Here is a 19,579-nt window from a genome sequence, read left to right on the forward strand (position 1 = left end):
AATATCTTTTACTCTCACTTTGATTTTTTCCTTAATTAGGATTAACTTGTAAGACGGTCCATGCCGCACACAAGGCATAAAATGTGCACACACAAAATGCTAAAACCATTGGAGAGACAAAGCCAAAAGATCGTCCACACGAGTTCAATGTGCAAGTAAATCTGCAAAAAAGGATGTTTCAGAGAGACGTGTCGAGAACACATTCCACGAACCACCAAGACAGACATTAGTGTGGGCAATATTGCAGACGGACAGTACGAAAAACAATGTGAAGTGGAGGGAGATCTGCTGAGAAATACACACGGGACCCGCTTGAGATATATACAGCTCTTTGTTTTTGCTTTTGATTGATGATCATATTAAGGCCAAGACAAGGTTCAAAGTCATATGTGGTCATGATTCACGAGCTGTCCATAGCTGATTTATTTAGGGACAAATATTGTCAATAAAATTTGATGTCTATTTCTGAATTTTGTAGCCAACTTTACAAAGAAAGTCTGAAGTATGAGTTGTATTTAGGTCAAATCCCTCGCTTTAGATTTCTTAACATCAACAGTTGGGAGTCACTTATTTGGTTTGACAATTACAATTAATTAGCATTTCTGATGAAATATAGTAATGTATATAAAAAGAGGGACCCACTCAAGCTAATGAATAATCATCAGCCCAACTATTCCCAATGAACCCAAATTCTTCCCGAAAACATCAGCAATTGTAGAAATTTGCAGTCAAAAGCCTCACCACCACCACCATGTACTTTGTCTTCCTTTTGCCACAGCCCACAAAGGCCTCAGCAACCTCTAAAGTTGTAAAGTTCCAACTGGATAAGACCACTCTCTATCGTCCAACCGGTCACCCCAAAACTTATGTCCCTGGCCCACATCTGCATTATTGAGTCCACGTGTCCCAAACGCTGACGCAATTAATATTAGGTCCTAGTATGATACACCAGCAAACTAATAGCATGAAGAAGTAGAAGAAGAAGAAGAAGAAGAAGAAGATAAAAGAGACGAAACCAGCACAAGAAGCACGCCATGATTTTCCAATAAAGCGAGGGCTTGGCTTTCGTGGTCCCCACAACATAATAATACTCACCGCTCATGCAACGACACGTACTTACCCCGTTTCGTCAAACTTGCAATTTCAAGACAATCCCCCCATGCAAATCATTACTTTATTAGTACGTGAAAACGACACTTAGCCATACAGGTGGCGTGAACATGTGTCACTCCCATGTCCCCCCGGGCAGACTTCTCCGGCTCTGTCGCCGGAACATTGGACTCACTGTCGGCATCCAAGAAACCGAATCTTTGAGCTCCTCTTCCTTTCTCTTTGTTAACTTCGTGCAAGCAAAGCTTTTAGCCTTTTCATTTGGATTTTTTCTTTCCTCTTATAGTTATTTCTATATATAAACAATAAAATAAAATAAAAAATAGTTGCTTTACTGTGACACATTCAATTAAAATGACACTCTTCTTGTGAGTCAGCCAAAATAATAATATTATTCTAAATCGATTAATTATGATTATTGTCTGCATCAGGTTTTGTCTGAGCATTTGTCACGAGTTCAATACATGACAAGCTTTTTACTATGAATAAGTAAAAAACTTTTTTATAATATGATAGGACATAATCCTAATTAAGGAGACAATTAATAAAAGACACATCAATAATTGTGTCATTAGAAAAAAAAACAAGGGACATGAAGAAGTTGCTTCCGGATACAGTAAGATTACGAAAGTTGCAAAGACTAATTATTAGACCATTTCACATGTATCAACAGCAACAAATCCCAATGCCCGGAAAATTGGAAAATCCTAATTATAGGATGATCGTTTGATCCTGACAATAACAATAATAATAATGAATATTTTTTCACATGAATTCATTAACATCCAACATGTCTTGGATGTCAAACTTCAACATGTTGCTACAGTAGCTTTCGCGTTCGTCCTCTGTGCTGCTGTTGAAATTGTGCGTCGTCGAATTTGAATTCAAAGGCGTTGGGCTTGAGGAAGGGGTTGAGAGGACTGAAGTAGTGAAGCTGAAATTCTGGTTGCTGTTGTTGGAGTGAAAATTTGAAGTCTCAGGTGAAGGATCCAAAATAGTTTGGTGGTGATCTGAGCCATACTCATATGCAAAGCTTGGTAATTCAACATACTCATCAGTAAAATTTGAAGGCCCAACGTTGCTCTGCTGCCAATCACTGGGTTGAGAGTTTTGTGACCTAAAATAACTTAGGTTTGATGGGTAGTCTCCATTGGCCGGCTGCATGATGAGTTGTGGAGCTTCATTGGAGAATGAGATTTCTTGAATGGGTTGCTGAAGTTGGTTAGATTGGACTTGTTGAAATGGGATGTGGGGATTGTCGCAAAGTTGGTGGAAGTTGTTTGTTTCTTGAGAGTTTTGAAGAAGAAAACTGTTTGCGTTATGGTTGTTTTCTCTTTGAGATTGGATAAGAGAAGTTGCTAGCCTCAGTAGCTCTGGGTTGAGGCCTATGGGTTGGCCAAGGAGCCTTGAGAAGTTCATTTGGTGCTGGTGAGATGAGTTGTAGAGAGATGAGCTTAGAATGGATGAAAAGTCAAGAAGGTCAAGACGAGGGCTGTGGGTGACTGGATCAATTCCCATCCGGAGAAGCCTCTTTCTAATGTGGGTGTTCCAGTAGTTCTTGATTTCGTTGTCGGTTCTTCCGGGCAAACGAGCCGCAATTGCAGACCACCTATATATGAAATGAACCCATTAGCTGTTGAACTATATATTAAAGAGACAATTTGAGTTTCTAATACTAATTAATTAAAAAGTTTAGCTTAATTACTTGTTGCCCAGTATGCTGTGGAGTTGAATAATTGTCTCCTCCTCTTCAAAAGAAAATCGACCTCGTTTGATATCTGGCCGGAGATAGTTGGTCCATCGGAGACGGCAGCTCTTCCCGCACCTTTGTAGCCCTATTGATCATATACAATTCAAAATTATAAGTAAAAAAAGTTAATTTAATGAAAATAAACAAAGCTTCAAGTCTCATAATCTCATAATATACCTGCATTCTTGGGGAGGGTCCTCCAGTTGCCATAACCATGCTTCTGAATATAATCAAGGAGCTTCTCATCTTCCTCCGGAGTCCATGGACCTTTCTTGAGGCCATTTTTGTCGCAACAAGGTGCTCTTCCCATCCCTCTACTTTGAACGGCTGAGATTACGATTAGTGCTCCAACACCCGCAGGCTTATAAATATATGTATTTAGCTTAGTTGTACTGTTTGTAGCTCATGTATTAATTGATGAGAAATATGGGTCGAAATTTGGAGGATTTGGACGGAAGAGGGTAGCTGGTAAGAGATGAATGGATTAGTTTGTAGGGTCCGTATGGAAGACGTAGATGTATAAATAGGGCATGAGATGGAAGGGTAAGAAAAAAAAAAGGGAGAAGTCAAAACGATTGCCGTCCTCTGTTTATCAACATGGCTACGTGTCCCTTTTCCTTTGAGAAACCAACATAGCTATTGTCATCATCAAGATTCAATAAGTTTTCAACTCCAATCTCTCTCTCTCTCTCTCTCTCTCTCTCTACATATATTTTAGATTTGTATAATTGTGTACCTACCCATCATCCATGATCCATGACCATGCATTGCATGAATTATTTTTTTAATTAGTTTTCTTTTTAATTGATTGATGCACTATATATACAGAAATCAATGTGACCACTTGTTGTGTTTAATAATAATTATTATTATTTTTCTTTGTATAAGTGATAGTGTAAATTACTTTAAATTAATCGAATTTATATAGAAGATAATTCAAACTTGAATGAAGGGGGCAGGTTATTAGGGCATGTTTGGTATTCAATTTGAATCCGACTTTTTAAACTCAAAAACAGAATTTGAGTCCAAAACAAAAAAAACCTGTTTGGTAGCCCTATTTTTAAAAACTCGAACTCAATAACAACTAAAAAAAAAACTCAATTATTAAAAACAAAAAAATATTTGTTTTTTCAATTTTTTTATAACAATTCACAAGTTCTCACATTTTTAAAATTTAAAAGCAGTTTTCAAGTTGAATACCAACCAAGTTTTTAAATTTTAAAAATAAATTTAAAAACTCCTTACTTTTAAGGAAAATTAAAATTTTTGAATTCCCTATCTAAATAGGATACCAAACTCCCTTATTTCGTTTTCCGGCGGGACTGGGTTGTGTCATTCCTGGCTTTCTGCATTCATATTAGGGAGGCTTAGCTGTCATCGACATAAGATATTGTAGCATGGGTGCCACGTACCACCCCCCCCCCACATCCCAAGTCTTTCCCTTTGTGACTTGTGAGCTGACCAGTATTGTGTCCTTACTGGAACTTCACGTTCACGGCGTCGTTTCTTCTTCCCCTGCACTGCATGGCTCAACTCACGCCAATATCACGAGCCCTTCTCATCTTGCTATAAATAAATAACTCAGAAATAATTGCTTGCCAACTCAATTATTCTGTTTATTATTTAAAATAAATTATTTTTTTAAAAGAAAATTTTGATGAAACGAGGGAAACTTTATTGATAAAATGAAGAATTACAACGAGAATGTTGTCCCCAACTCAACAAATCACATAATAGGTCATCTTAAATAAGATCAGAAGACACCTCAAACCAAATAAAATTGTCCATATTATACAGACCGACTCGAGCAAGTTAATATACAACACCATTTGCTTCCTTACGAGTAAATTAAAAAAAAGAACCGGGAATCTGCAGTTTTGAGGTGGGAGGTCAGATGATTCAACATTTTTGACAAATTAATTTAATTTAAGTGTACGGACACTTCCAAAGAGGTAGTCAAAGCTAGCTATGAAAATTTTAGATTACGTGATGAGATTGAGGAGAAGCATTTAATAAAAGATGTGAAGACGGCAATAATGGAGTTCGGTGTTTGCCGAAATATATAGAGGCATTTATTATGCAGATAAAAAAGGCTTGTACAAAATTTTAATATTGCAAAGCGGATGTCACATGTTGCAAATTAGTACGTACACTGTACACGCACAAATAATTAAGAAATTAAATGTACTTAGCATGGTTATCATCCTATAAATAAACAAAAATTCCGTAATTAATCAGAATCAAATTCAAATATATAACATCGATTTAAGCGCTTGTTTTTTTTTTCTTTTGTTAGTTTGATTTTACCAATTAACAGTGTATAAACAAACAAAATCAGTTTGACTTTAACTTTGATTACTGAACTAAACCATGTTCTACTCTCACTCTCAAACCCATTGGGAACTTGCTGTCAATCAAAACGTCAACAACTTCACTTCATTGACTTGAAGCGAAACTGATTGAGCAATTATATATGTATGGTTTTCTTATACAATTTCCGAATAAACTAAGAATAGTAATTACACTAGTTCAAGAAATCGACTTAAGATTCCTTCATTCGAATTTCAATCTTAACTTAATTAAACCTGTTAATTAATTCCGACTATTCATAAGATTTGCAGGGGTTTGGAATAAGTCTCCATCGATAAATTGTTCTACAGTAACCCCATCGTCGTTTATGGATCTTAAATCCATCGTTATTACTCTCTAATCACTACAAGAAAAAGGGGCAAAGGCCACGGTTTGTCTAGTCCCATCAAACTTACGGTGGCCATTAGTGGTGTAATTATATTAATATATTAAAAGAGCTCCAATCAGCAGAAATGCACACTATTTTTTTCAAAGCTTGATTATCTATATCGTGGTTGGCAGTTGGCACCTTATCACTTTATGATTATTTTAAGCAATGGTTTTTATAAGTTGACCAATCATAGCCATTAATAGCAAAGAAATAAAATTATTAAACCACAATTATTTTTCGATTTTTTTTAATAGACTAAGACATGCATGCCACGTACACTGATCACATGCATGATCTATGATTTACCGTCAAATAATGTTGATTAATGACACTTATAACATTCTATTTTACTCGAGGAAAATAAAATTGCATTGCATTGCATTGCATGCATGACGATCTCCAATTTACGAAGCCGTTTTGCTTAGCGCAAAATTGTTGGAGACTCTGAGTAATTAATTTGATTGATTAGGTGGAACGCAACTTTACATGTTACGTGTCTGAACGCAAGACGTTAGTTCATCCAAAAGAGGGTTGTAGACCGTTGAAAAAGCAAGCATGCCTGAACCAGATGGCCTAATTTATAATTAATTAAATATATCGGACCATCATTAGCCTGCCACTTAAGGAAATCTGACGTCTATTATTTAATCCTCCAAGTCTCTCCCAACAACAAAATAAACAAGGTCCCTCCCATCATGACGTACGAAAGTCTATGCTGTACTTTATTTGTTTTTCTCTTCTATTTAATTAGTCATAATTATTACCTTAATCAGGGGATTGATCAACCAGTTTATGCGATGAGTTCGAATTTCTTGTGTTAAACTTCCCTAATCGGCCATCTGGTGATCTGGAAGCATTTTGGTCATCCAACCAGGCCAGTAGTTTCTAGTAGTACTACGTTAAGTCAACTTTAAAAACACATTAATTAAAGTACTAATTGAGTTTATAAAACTAAAACAAATGTTTAATTTGGACAGGTGTCCCATTAGATGTTTTAGTGTACACTTTTCAGAGGTGCCCATAAATTTAAATATAACATCGTTGTAATAAACGTGATTTCATGTGGACACACTGTTCATGGCGTCATGTCTTATTCACCTTTATATAAGCATACAAATGGTGTACGGTCAAATATTATTTTAATCATCTACTAAGATCTTCACCTTGAAAAAAGCTTATAATTAATCTCTAAGCCAATCCCACACCTTGCTTGTGTGCCCTTCTCACCCCTTACTTTTATAGTACCTCTGTATTATAAAACCCTCAAGCTAGCCTAGATTTTCATTGGTTTGAACGGATATATTAATGTAATTTAAGTGATTAAAAGCAGTTATTTTTACACTCGAAATCATATGTTCAAGTCATGCCTCCCTCAAAATTGTTTGTATCAACAAAAAAGAGTCATTAATTTAGAGAGAGCACAATATGCATGGGAGTTAAAGTAAGAAAAAAAGGAGTTGGGTAGTGTATAATTGTATACAAATCGTATCAGAAGAAGAGTATTACCATCTTTGGTATTTCATGATTAATATACGCAACCGTAGACTAATGTCTCCATGCTTGGTATCAAGGAGACAACGTCCACTTAATTAAGTAACAAAATAGCTTAATTATTATACAGAAAAGTGGATTACTGCTTAAAATACAAAATACTGACGATTACGTCTAATACTAAAAACGGTAATTAGGGGTCCAAATCTTAGGGTTTGCTTGTACATGCATGTAGCCAAAACACAAATGCATATACGTGTTAGTGTTGAATGAATCCCAAAATACATATACCTGGCAGATTTTCTAAAAAATGTTGTACAACGAACGTTGAATAATGATTAACAAGCACGAATTAATTATTTGTTCCATGCAATTTCGTTGACAGAGTTCACATAAATTAGAGTATACTGAGATACGAGATCCAAAGAGTTGCACAGTCACTATTACAACTCATAAGCAAATTTATATAATATTTTTCTACGTGTTTTAAAGATATATATAATATTTTGTTTTCTTTATTAGTACGTAGTCCATGTTGAATCCACAAGATTCTAAACTATATATTATCCATGTGATCAAACCCTAAAGATGATGAGATTTCAAGAACTAGATTTGTACTCAACGTAAGCATTCTGGGGACACGTAGGGCATGTTGATGGGGTTTGATGGAAGCCTGTGGAAATGGTGATAGGATGAGCACCATTCTCGAGATCACAACGTGTCATAAGAACAGTGGTTTCAAGCTGAAATGCCAATGTTTGTACGATCTTCATTTGTTTGACTTTTCCTATTGGGGGGCCAATCATTTATTGACATATTGCTTAACTTATGGTGGGCTTGAGTTCATTTGAAGGAAAATATTTCTCTAGAAGGGTTTTCATATAAGTTGCTCAAAGCAGAGCCATGAATAACATTACGAACTGTTAATTGCTGTGGAATCTACAATAAGGATACTTACTTACTTGAACGACTGACGCTAACACGCTTCCTATTAAGATGAAGGATAGAACGTGGTTAAGAAAACTCCTATCAATCAGAGCAATTGAGTATAGAAAATTGCAGTTGGTGAAAAAATGCACCATCTGACCCAACCCCTATGGAATAAGTATCAGAAAGGGTATCAGATTTTCACAAACCTAAACGATCTTCTGCTTGAGGAACTGAAATCTCAGACCAAAAGGGAATATAAAAAAAAAGGGAACTGAAATCTGCTTCTAATAGAAAGTATGGTTATTACATTGACTTGTAAAGAACCTGGTTCCTCTTACACTGGGATCCCGTAGCTGGAAAAGAATTGTGTATGATAATTTTAGGGGACAATAGTGCACATGAAGAATTAATGTCAAATGGCATTCCGAAGAGTTTCTTGCCATATTTCAAAAAATAAAATCAAATTGAAACAAAAATATAAATACCTATTTGAAATAGTAATCACCGTGAAACAGTGGACGAATTGGAAGATATCATCTCTACAAGCCGGTTATGCAAGTTGCCATTTGTCACAAGGATACCACCAGAAGGGTATATATTCCTCCGTCCAAGTTGATCTGCTGCAAGATTAATTTGATCTCCCTTCCAGTCAGTCACCTGGTTTTACAGGGGATAATTTCTTAAAAGGAGGATATTGTGATTTCTCAATGGAACAAGTATCAATAAACAAAGTACTGGCTCCTCCTGTTGTATATGTAGGTGTTATTTTGTTTAGTTCGCTCTATTTAGTCCATTGAAACAAGAGGTGTCATCCTAGATGATCAGTCTGTTTTACCTAGTATCAGAAAACACTTCTCCAAGGAAGGCTGGAGAAACTTTGTTTTGCAATAGATATAACAAACATAAATAACTTTAAAAAGAAAATATAGATACCAGAAATAGTCAAAGGCCTCAAATTTTAGTTTTCTGTTCTGAATTCCCATTAGTTAACCTCTTTGCAGTTTATACCAATCCTACAGTGGAGCTTAGCAGCAAACTCATATTTTATAATATGTATTATGACTTAAATGCACCAAGTTGGATACATTATGCGATACTTCAAAAAGAGTCATAGAAAAATACCTTTCCCCCTGCTTCATGCACGCATATAATACCAGCAGCGTGATCCCAAGCCTACATTGTGATAAGTTGAAGTACGTCATACTGATGTAGTTCCTATAATCCACTTACAACTGGAATGAATTGCAATACCTTGGTAACTTTTTGAACTTTCACATTCTGCATATAAAGAGATACCCTGCCTGAAGCCACCATTATATACTTGGATAAACTGCATGCCAAAAAGAAGAAAGGTACATACAAGTTCCTGTAAGCATTGACCAAGAAGCTGAAAGTAATTTGTTACGGAATTTCAGAAATACGGACCCTTAACTTTATTCTAATAAGACTAATATGTCAAGAGCCAATTGTACAATGGTGAATCAGATTAAACACTATAGAGAAACTTTTGCTCTGTAAACTTGAGAAACACAAGACCATCCTGTTCAAACAGTGGTCAATGAGTCATTGTGCAACACAGGCAATCGGTGATAGGGTATAGATTGTTTCTCTATGTATGCAAGAGTAAACAGATAGAAGAACAAGTTTAACAATCATTTAAAAACTACTTTTAAGATATCTGAGAAATCTGACTTTTTAGTAGAAGTAGTCAAGGAGGAAGATAACCAACCTTCCACAACAAGATTTCACAAGAAGAATTTGACCCTCATCAATGCTATCAGCACTAGTTGTTGAGGTGAACAAAGTTGACAGCGGATATGACTCCCATGCATCACTCGCTCTGATAGAATAGCGTGCCTCTTCCACCACGCAACATCCATCAACGAAGCATTGCATCCAAGAATAAGGCATTTTGGCTGTGAGATTTAGCACAGATGACAGGCGTTTTGTCCATGTGCCACACCCAGTATGAGCAACCATAATAATCCCTGATCCAGGTGGAGTGTTTTTTTCTTCCTGGACTTCAGAGGTGGATTTGTTGGATACGGCATTCTGCCAGTTCGGGCAGCCCATGACAGCTAATACAATCTGTCCGTCAACTACAAGAGCCAAACCTACCTGAAAATTGAGGTTGTTTATGGGCAACTCATATAGTAATAAGCAATGTAGTGAAACAGGTACGAATTTCTATACAGAATACAGCTTCAATCATTTATTTTCGCAACATATAAGTGCTATTACTATGTATGATTTGACACCATTGGCCTTCTTAAATAAGAAAGCAACATAGCAACCATAATCACTTCAAAGCTGTAATCTGCTTGAAGATTTATTTTCAATCTGACCAATAACTAAGACATCCATTTACCTCTGGGTATATAGATTTCTATTTTAATAACTTGGTAAAATTTGTCTGAAATTCCTACTTGAGTTAAGCTTCCCCTCTCTCTTTTTCTCTTTGTCTCTTGCTTGGATACTTCCATTGTGTAGAATAGATTGCGTGTTCTTTCTGTTTCTATGATTATTTTCACAATTCCTACTTGAGTTAAGCTTCCCCTCTTTCTCTTTCTATTTGCCTCTTACTTGGATACTTCCATTGTTTATATTCACAACATAAGTTACTCCATTTTGTATTTATTTCCTGCATCCTAAGTTTGAATAAAAACATCCGTAGTAATACTATCAGGAAGGTTGGGTTGGAAGCAGAAACTCTTGAATAGTATAATTTCAATAGTGTAAACTTCTAGCAGCATTTGATTAGTTTAGATACAGTAAAATGCATCCTGTAATATCGATACGACATTAGACGCAATTAGATAACTACAACTTGATGACCGATGAACAAATTTACAGGCAAATATCTGTTGTACTCTATAGCAAAGTTAATTACAGGTGCCATAAGATTCAAAACTCACTGTCATGACCAAATATCAGGGAGAGGGGGGCAAAAGAAAGAAACTCAATGCAACATTGTTGAAGTTAGTAAGACATACCACATACAACGCCTGATTTCCTTTCACAAATCCTTGGGTGCCATCAATTGGGTCCAGTACCTGCATTATGCTTCTCAGTTCATTTTGGAAGGCAACAATGTTTAACTAAAAACTGCAACCATGAAAGAAAGCAACGATTTTTAAGGAGAGAATAAAGGAACACACACAAAGCTGTAATCTTTGTAATGTTCAATTCAAGCATACGATGCAAATGCAAATCCGAAACAAACCCAATACGTGGCCGGCTGAGCTCCGAAAGTAGAACCATCCTGGCCCCCTCTGTCAATGGCTTCCAATACATGATCAGGCGTCCATGGGTTTTCTCCATGGCTGGTCTTGCTAATAACCGCATCGAAAACTGGCCCTACTAGATTATTTGAACGTACAAACGCAGAGTCTTCTTCCGCCACCAAGGGAATGGAAGGGAAGCGTTTACCAAGCTCTGCCGCCACCAAACTCCAATCAAAATTTGCTAAATAAATAAATACAAAAAAAAAAGGACTAATTAGCAATTACCCAAACTCAAGAGGGCCTGGACACCAAAATCCGCCACCGTGACCGGAGTCTGGTCATTTTTTTCAACAACCCGTCGTTTACTCGATAGCAAAGACGATTGGACTTCGACGCAGAGCGCGCAAGCTCTCTCTACGGCGTCGACGGCTGCTTCCAGCTCCCGATGGTACTTGGCCTTCTCAGTGCCGAACGGCAAACTCGACCTCACGCTGAAGCGTAGCCTGCGGACCGCCGGATCGGGCTGACTGAATCGGACGGTCGAGAAATGCCGGGCTGAGTGGACGAGAATCATGGCGGGTTAAACGGTCGGCTGTATAGTTTGAGTTAAACAGTTGTTAAAAGGCGGTTGGTGGAGACTGAAGCCTGCCATAGTGGGCCTGAAATTCCGAGCGAAAAGTTTATACAGCCCAAATTCCAGCTTATCCATTTTATCATTTCAGTCTGGGCCGTTTTTTAAACCCTTCTCTTTAGATTATGACTTCAAACTCGCCCCAAATATTGATTTTCTTTTTTTTTCTTTTTTTCTTTTTTAAATGTAAAATTGTTTGGTTAGAAATAAATAATTTCAAACCATTTGTGCTTAGCTAGCTTAGACTCATTTTGTGCTCCTCTTTCGTGGACCAATAATCTCGTAACAATCTAACATAATTTATACTTATGTCACAAAGTATAAGGTTTTATAGGTGATTCAATTAATCAAGTATATTTGGGAGCTTCAAACATACAATTTCGAATGTATAACTAACTACTCTCAACCAATTGAATTACAAATCTTTTAAATGCCTGATCTATCGTTTAGATAAAATCATTTTAACGTGTTTACCCCGATCAAGAATAATTCAAAACATCTAAATCAGAAATGATCTTTTATCATGTAAAGGATAATTATTTAAAATCCGGAAGACAAAAACTTCCAGAATCCCACGTAGAAAATCTTGTCCTTATCCTGAAGTTTAGAGCTATCCTAAGACACGTGGCCCTCGCTCACTGGATAAGACCCCACTGCCCCCCATTTTTCATTGCAAAGTCCGTTATGCTCACGCAACCCATCAACATCACTGCCGTCTGTTTCCCATTTTTCAGCGGTCAACAAAGCCATAGATTTCTAAAACCTGGGATTCATCTACTGAATTCACCTTTTTCTCTCTTTACCCTCTCTATATATACAAGCAAGATCAATCCAAAAGCAAAAGTGATAATAAAAAAAACAATTGCAACCCAAGATTTTTTGTTGCTTTGAAAATTCATCTGTGGGATATTATTATCTGGGCATGAGCTTGAGGGACGTGAGTAGAGTGGTGTACCAGGCAGGGATGAGGGTTATGCAGGGGGTCAAAGAGCAGGCTCCCAAGTGTGGTGGTTCATCATCTTCTTCTTCTTCTTCATCTTCCTCTTCAAAGCAGGCATGGCGTTTCTCTTCATCTGTCGATTCGGGTGCTTTCAAGGCTGCCAACAGTGACAAGGTTAAGCAAGCAGAGGAGTCTCTCAGGACTGTCATGTACTTGAGCTGTTGGGGTCCTAACTGATCAGCGGTGGCGTTTTACTCTTTAATCTAAACCAAAGCAAGCAGCTACAAACGAGATTAATCAAATTTGAGAGGTGTCTTGCTTTTAGCTCTTCAGCTTAGTGCTTTTTGGTGTAAATTTTGATGGGAGAGGTGTAAATTTCTTTTGTGTAGTTTATATGCATGTATATTATTTACCCTTACCCCTTTCTATCAAATTTCAAGTCAATATCCTATCGGTTTGAAAAATGAGTCCAATTGCAAGGTTGAGTTCAGCTAGTTACTTAAGGCAATATGTAAGTTTTTTTTACGCTCGAATTCGATCTCTCTCTCTTTTCAATCGCTTGAATCTCAATGTATGTGAGCAAAACTACCGTATTTATTACACAAAATGAATGAAAATTGAAAAGTTAAGGACATTGGGAAAACTCAAAATCTACTGGTATGATAAATAATTTAGGGCTATGATGACTTGGATTAAAACGTGGATGAATTCAGTGGTTATAGATCAACTTATGCATAGCAAAATTCCATGGGCTCATTCTAGAGAGGGGGAGTTCAATTATGTTCACTATAGCCCAAGCCAAACCCATTCATGCTGCAAGCCCAATCTAATCTGCTAATAAACCACCTTCTCCGGTCTCCGCCACAAATAAAAAATCTTTCAAAATAAAAGCGATAAGCTTCTCTTCCCCTGTTCTTCTTCTTGCTCTTGTCTTGCCACTACGAACACGCGCATTTACCTCAAGAAACAGAGCAAAACCCTTAACCTAAAATCAGATAACATGTTCTCGCTCAAGCTTTGCAAAAGCCACCATAACTCACCCTTCCTCTCAAACCCTCATCAACTTCAACAAGAAGCAAAAACTCGAAGTGCCCATTTTGCACCATGCAAAATACTGAGCCCCAATAAAAGAAAACTTAGCGTGAGAGCAAGTAGCAGTGGACAAGGAGGAGAAGCAGCTGAGAAGAAAAGCAGCGAAAGACGACCTTTCTTAACCCTAGAAGAAGCTGGTCTAGTGGAAATATCTGGTCTCAGCACTCACGAGAGGTTCCTATGTCGTTTAACGGTAAGTATAAATTAATATATACAAATTTTTATTCTTTAATTTCCTCTCTAAATATTTATTCATTTTAAATTTTGTGTATAAATATGTACACATAGATATCGTCTTTGAATCTGCTGAGAGTGATATCAGAGCAAGAAGGTTGCCCAATTGAGGAGCTAAATGCTGGCAAGGTATGCGACTGGTTTGTGAAGGATAAGCTGAAAAGAGAGCAGAACTTAGACTCTGCTGTCCTTCAATGGGATGATTCTTCCGAGCTTCTCTAACTAAACAAGACTTTGTAAAAACGACATCCAGTTTTGAATAAAACGCTTGCTTGGCTCAATTGTCTTATATTTACAATTTAGGAGGACGCCTTTCCTGCTTTTGTCACGCTTTTTGGGCATTGGAAGGCAAATGTTCCAAGTATTTTTATTTTCTTGGATTAATTAATTTAATAATAATTCAACCAAAAAATTATTTAATTTGAATTTGAATAAGGGGTTCCAGGTTGTTTTCATGGCCAAGGCGACTTCAAACGCGTAATTGACGCTCAAATTGAAGATTTTTTTTATATTTTAAATTCTTGGTATGGAATCTAAGACCACCTAGTTATCTATCTCCAAGTCTTAATCATGGAGGTCATATACAAAGCCAAATTGCTATTTAGATAAGTTTGTGGGAGAATCGTTGTTTTGGGATAAATTACAATTTCGTATATAAAGATAAGAGTTCAATAAACTTAGGGCTCGTTTTGGAGTGATTTTAGATAGGCCAGAATCACTTCTAAGGAGAACCACCTCTCATGTGATTCTCCATATAATAACTTTAAGTGATTCTGAGTAGAAACACCTCCCATGTGCTTCTCCATAAAATCACTTAAAATCGCTTAATGTGAATATTTGAAGAAATAATTCTCCATAGAAGTGCTTTTTGGCCTATCCAAAATCACTCACAAACAAGCCTTTAATTAAAAGTAAATTTAGGTTTTACCCATAAAAAAAATTTCACTTTTGGAAAAAGCCAAAGCTTTTTCAAAAAAGACAGAAAAACATCTCAACTTTCAAGACAAAATTAAACCATGCCACTAACTTATTAGATATGAGATTTGTTTAGCAAGACAAAATTATTTATTATCTTTTGCAAATGAAAAGAAAACATAAATAATTTTTTTTCACTCTTTCAAAAATAAAAGGACAAGCTCCAGTTGCATGTCTTAGGTCAGTTGGTCAAATCAATGAGCTCTTTCTTTTCACTCAATTTCAAATTCTGCTATATATATAAGATTAATTTAAAGTAATTTATTTGTTGTATTAAAAATAAATTGCCAAACATATCGATAATGGAAAATGCTAGGGAGACCAACTTTAGATACCAACTTGTGTACCAACTCTCTAATAGAGTGTAGGACTCATTGTATTTGTGGGCTACTCCAGAATCTAAAGAACAGGTACACAAGTTGGTATCTAAAGTTGGTCTCCCTAGCATGACCCATCGATAATAAAATTAAAATTTATTGTGGGCTTAGTGGGTGGCAGTCCATTGTATGCTATTTGCTATCCTCCAATTTAGCCTTTGATTGATTGGCAGTCCATTGTGGCAAAAAAGAAAAAGAAAAAGAAAACGAAAAATCGAAGTCTAAAAATGTTGTTGCGTTGGGTCAGCTTGGAGGAAAAACAGTGAAAAGCTTCTGTGATTTGTTGGTCATCACTGGCACCACTCAACTCAAGCATTTCTCGTGTTCACATTCCACATAGGATTTAATTAATAATTAAACGCGCACTCAAGAATTTGTTAAGCAAGCAAATAAGAAACTAATCCCACCAAAACCCACCGATAACAAAAAATTACAGTCTGAGACTCTCGGCTCAGGCCTCTGATTTGATTAACACCAAGTCAACTCAGCAGCCTCGCGTCAACGGTTTGTCTTTTGCGACCCAGACTTGGGCTTGGTTCACTTTCACAGAAAAGTGGAAAAAGCATTCTATCCTCAGTACGGCGTCGTTTCCGCCATTGTCCAAGTAGTGAAAGTACAAAGCGGGAGGAGAGGACGCTACAAAAGGCGAGCACAAAAGGCCGGGCGTGAACTCAATCGGTCAAATTCAATTAAATCCTTCCCCTCAGTTCCGATTTGCCCCTCTCACTTGTCACCACCAACCAACTCAGACGCAGAGTTACAGACCGTGAAGCCGGTAACCGACGCCGTTTGACTTTGTCTAATGCTCTGAGAGATGACCATAGCTGACCAAAAGTCGTCGTCCGACGGAAAAGTCTGGGGCTTCTTCAAGCGGCCGTTTCGGCCGTCCGGGAACACCACCGTTACGACGTCGTCCACATCGTCGTCGCACAACGCTCCTCAACATAGCAACGGTCCTCAAGGCGACGGATCAAATCCACCGGCTACGAATTCGGTGTCGTCCGTCGCCAGGTCGCTGCTCCCCACTCGCCGTAGACTCAAGCTCGATCCCCACAATAAACTCTATTTTCCTTGTACGTCTTATCTAATCCATGTTATTAATTTATTCTAATTATATATATACACACACACACACCATATTTGGTATGTTACAGTTTAATTGCGTTTGCCTAAAATAGTTGTATATTGTGATAAATTGTTGTGGATTTAGATTTGCTTCTAGATTTTAGATTATGTTGCGGATTTTAGTTAGTATGAAATTATTTGTTTTAGCTTGATGATTGTCTAAACATAAGGATTAAAGTTGAGCTAATCGTGTGTATTGCTAATCAGAATTCTTAGAATGGTTTAATGGCTAAAGAGGCCAATCAAGCAGTTTATATAGGTATTTGTTTGTGATTAAAGATGTATGCAGGTTTGCTCGCTTTATCGCTGCCTGATGATTCATTTGGTTATTTATATGTATGAACTCTATGTTTCTTGAAGGTGAACCTGGAAAGCAGGTTAGGAGCGCCATTAGAATTAAAAACACAAGCAAGTCATATGTAGCTTTCAAGGTACCGTAACCATCTTATGTTTACAGTTTTCTTTCTTCTGCTAATGTCGATGACATTGTTAAAGCTTCTTATCCTGTTTGAATTTTTCTAATGAGTTGCTTACTTTTCTTACCGTAGTTTCAAACAACTGCACCAAAAAGTTGTTTCATGCGTCCTCCAGGAGCTATTCTTAGTCCTGGCGAAAGCATTATAGCAACTGGTAATGGTTTTTGTATGACTTTTTGCAATTTCATCGAATGCCTTTTATATTATGGAGTTGGAACCATTATTATCTTTCTATTCAATTGGTTTCTTAATTTTGCTTTTCTAGCAAGTTTTTCTTAATTTTGGTTTGTGATGACAGTATTCAAGTTTGTGGAGGTTCCGGAGAACAATGAAAAATTGGTGGATCAAAAGAGCAGGGTTAAATTTAAAATCATGAGCCTGAAGGTGAAAGGAGCAATGGACTATGTACCCGAGCTGGTGAGTTGCATGCATCATTTAAAAACTATCTTGAGTTTTAGTGTTAATTTATTAACTAAATTGATAACCATGTTCAGAAATATTTGATTTGGGTGTTCTCTTAGGTGTGCTTATTTATAGGCCTGAACATCTCTATAACTGAGCTATTTAGATTTTTCGTGTATGTTTAATCTTAGTTCTTTTTTAAGATGGTACATTTAGTATATAATACTGATTGCAGGTAGTAAGTGACACTATGAAGTTTTGTATTTGAATAAAAAACCTGGCATTGCTGTAGTTGTCCTGGAGTAGATGTCAAATGAATTATGGCTATACGCAGCAATTTAGTTTTATTGAAATCATAATCTCCCTGCCGTGGTGATACTTTTCTTGAGGTGACTATTAAAGTGTTCGGACTTAATGGAATATTAACTCTTTTAATTAAAAGCTGATTGAGTGTAGTTAATAGCAGTCTTCGTTCTGACGAAGTTGTAGCCATGTCTTCAGAAACGGTATAAAGCTTCATTTTTTTAATACATTTGAATTATCTTAGCTGTTGATTGCATAGTTTCTTCACAATAGATACAAGTTGATATGAATTGGCAGTCATGCTGAAAAGTGAAAAGCTTGTGTCTGCTGTTTGCATTTATGATATGCAATAAAATTCAAATTTGTTTTGAATTTTTTGAATGGTCTAAACTGAGCATGTGTCTGCTGTTATGGTACTCCTGCTGCGGAGGATGCATGTTTCAAGAGATTATAACTTTTTTGTTTCTTTAAGGCTATGGAAAAGCTGAAGTGCCAGTCATGTGGAACATTCTTTTGAAAAAAAATTCTGGCACTAACCTTAGAAACTCTTTATTGTGAACAGTTTGATGAGCTGAAGGACCAAGTGGCAATAGAGCAGATCCTACGGGTTGTCTTTTTAGATCCAGAGCGTTCTACCCCGGTAAGTGTGGTTGATGTGTCCTTAACTTGATGTCAATATTTGTATTTGTAAAGTGTATATCATGAACCTGCTTAGGCACGTGTTCACTGTTCACATTTATGATAGTGATACTGAAAGGGATACCTGTTTTAAGAGATGAACCTTTTTTTGCTTCTTCAAGGCTATGGAAAAACTGAAGCGTCAATTGGCCGATGCTGATGCTGCGCTTGAGGAACGCAAGAAACCTCCAGAAGATGCTGGTCCGAAGATTATTGGAGAAGGGCTCGTGATAGATGAATGGGTGAGTACTTTGTTCTGTTGTGACGCGAAAGTTGGTTGTGAAATGAATTTCCCCTTATTATATGCTTCATCCATTTTTATCGTTTCTTTCTGTCTTGTTTAGAAGGAGAGGAGGGAAAGATATCTTGCTAGGCAGCAAGTGGAAGGGGTGGACTCGGCATGACCTGGTGCTTCATTTGTTTTGTAAGGTTTTCGCTGATTGAGTGGAAAAATCAATAGTCCACTCTGGTCTATCATTTGTAACCCTCTTTTATCTTTTCCCGCAGATGTTGTATTCAAAAAAATGACGAGGAGAGTCCAATATACTTTGATGTAAAAAAAGAAAACAATTTGAAGTGGAGAGTCTCTTGTAACGTGGGAGTACTCTGAACTTAGCTAGTTGTCACATCTCTGTGTAGATAATGCGATTTTGTGTTGATTTCGTCTCTTTCGAGAATAAAACTGGTGTTTCGAATGATGTGGAAGTGTACAAGTTAAGTTGAGCATCTATTAACATTACCATACTTTTAGGCAAATGTTGGTCCAGTTACGATATATGCAGGATCTCTTTGCAAAGTCTTGGATCTTTTAAGTAAGAAATTAGAAATATGGTTCCAAGTACCAAGGCCAAGTATGAAACTCGCAACCATTATTTGAAGGACATGCGTGAAGCTCCTAGCAAGCATTAAGAGGTTAAAACTTTGATATATGCTTCTACTTGCCCTTAATGTGTTTGGCGTGCGTTTTCTTTGTTGTCTTCCCAAGAAAGAAGCCTTTGAATTTGGTCACCGTCAAATTTGTAGAATGAATAAATAAATAACAAGAAGAATAGCAGCCACTGGTAACACCAGAAACCATGGCTTCCTACCAATGGTTTTTGG

The 19,579-nt window shown here is 36.9% G+C and overlaps 4 protein-coding genes across 6 annotated transcripts; 2 read left to right on the top strand and 2 right to left on the bottom strand.

Moving 5' to 3' along the window:
- On the bottom strand, positions 1,593-3,357 carry LOC18781079 (transcription repressor MYB6). Its single transcript, XM_007211402.2, has 3 exons — positions 3,038-3,357; positions 2,816-2,945; positions 1,593-2,719 (listed from the first exon to the last, which is right to left on the bottom strand). The coding sequence occupies exons 1-3, from the start codon at positions 3,168-3,170 to the stop codon at positions 1,876-1,878; spliced, it is 1,107 nt and encodes a 368-aa protein (XP_007211464.1). The 5' UTR covers positions 3,171-3,357; the 3' UTR covers positions 1,593-1,875.
- LOC18778266 (putative PAP-specific phosphatase, mitochondrial) lies at positions 8,276-12,197 on the bottom strand. Of its 2 annotated transcripts, XM_020561949.1 has the most exons (8): positions 11,531-12,197; positions 11,245-11,456; positions 11,015-11,074; positions 9,751-10,139; positions 9,273-9,351; positions 9,144-9,194; positions 8,507-8,678; positions 8,276-8,374 (listed from the first exon to the last, which is right to left on the bottom strand). In XM_020561949.1, exons 1-7 carry the CDS (start codon positions 11,817-11,819, stop codon positions 8,523-8,525), a joined length of 1,236 nt encoding a protein of 411 aa, XP_020417538.1. In that variant the 5' UTR covers positions 11,820-12,197; the 3' UTR covers positions 8,276-8,374; positions 8,507-8,522. The 2 variants fall into 2 exon arrangements, with proteins under 2 accessions (XP_020417538.1, XP_007211955.1); XM_007211893.2 differs by having other exon boundaries at positions 8,278-8,678; positions 11,531-12,195.
- On the top strand, positions 13,565-14,431 carry LOC18780728. The gene is made up of 2 exons (XM_007213333.2): positions 13,565-14,101; positions 14,197-14,431. The coding sequence occupies exons 1-2, from the start codon at positions 13,817-13,819 to the stop codon at positions 14,362-14,364; spliced, it is 453 nt and encodes a 150-aa protein (XP_007213395.1). The 5' UTR covers positions 13,565-13,816; the 3' UTR covers positions 14,365-14,431.
- On the top strand, positions 15,976-19,234 carry LOC18780143 (vesicle-associated protein 4-2). 2 transcript variants are annotated; one of them, XM_007211810.2, is made up of 8 exons: positions 16,069-16,567; positions 16,980-17,050; positions 17,168-17,249; positions 17,394-17,512; positions 18,363-18,440; positions 18,601-18,720; positions 18,823-18,902; positions 18,986-19,234. In XM_007211810.2, the coding sequence occupies exons 1-7, from the start codon at positions 16,309-16,311 to the stop codon at positions 18,880-18,882; spliced, it is 789 nt and encodes a 262-aa protein (XP_007211872.1). In that variant the 5' UTR covers positions 16,069-16,308; the 3' UTR covers positions 18,883-18,902; positions 18,986-19,234. The 2 variants fall into 2 exon arrangements, with proteins under 2 accessions (XP_020418273.1, XP_007211872.1); XM_020562684.1 differs by having other exon boundaries at positions 15,976-16,567; positions 18,823-19,234.

The sequence above is a fragment of the Prunus persica genome, chromosome G4, assembly GCF_000346465.2.
Source record: "Prunus persica cultivar Lovell chromosome G4, Prunus_persica_NCBIv2, whole genome shotgun sequence".
Lineage (NCBI taxonomy): Eukaryota > Viridiplantae > Streptophyta > Magnoliopsida > Rosales > Rosaceae > Prunus > Prunus persica.

Bases quoted from the DNA above. Each gene is read 5' to 3' on its own strand.
- LOC18781079 (XM_007211402.2), bottom strand. From the start codon at position 3,170: ATGGGAAGAGCACCTTGTTGCGACAAAAATGGCCTCAAGAAAGGTCCA. The intron at 2,946-3,037 runs GTATATTATGAG...TATGATCAATAG, and splicing joins GACCCTCCCCAAGAATGCAG to GGCTACAAAGGTGCGGGAAG. The intron at 2,720-2,815 runs GTAATTAAGCTA...TTTCATATATAG, and splicing joins CACAGCATACTGGGCAACAA to GTGGTCTGCAATTGCGGCTC.
- LOC18778266 (XM_020561949.1), bottom strand. From the start codon at position 11,819: ATGATTCTCGTCCACTCAGCCCGGCATTTCTCGACCGTCCGATTCAGT. The intron at 9,195-9,272 runs GTATTGCAATTC...ATCACAATGTAG, and splicing joins AAGTTCAAAAAGTTACCAAG to GCTTGGGATCACGCTGCTGG. The intron at 8,679-9,143 runs GTATTTTTCTAT...CTGTAAAACCAG, and splicing joins TGCATGAAGCAGGGGGAAAG to GTGACTGACTGGAAGGGAGA.
- LOC18780728 (XM_007213333.2), top strand. From the start codon at position 13,817: ATGTTCTCGCTCAAGCTTTGCAAAAGCCACCATAACTCACCCTTCCTC. The intron at 14,102-14,196 runs GTAAGTATAAAT...ATGTACACATAG, and splicing joins GGTTCCTATGTCGTTTAACG to ATATCGTCTTTGAATCTGCT.
- LOC18780143 (XM_020562684.1), top strand. From the start codon at position 16,309: ATGACCATAGCTGACCAAAAGTCGTCGTCCGACGGAAAAGTCTGGGGC. The intron at 17,250-17,393 runs GTAATGGTTTTT...TTGTGATGACAG, and splicing joins CGAAAGCATTATAGCAACTG to TATTCAAGTTTGTGGAGGTT. The intron at 18,441-18,600 runs GTAAGTGTGGTT...TGCTTCTTCAAG, and splicing joins ATCCAGAGCGTTCTACCCCG to GCTATGGAAAAACTGAAGCG.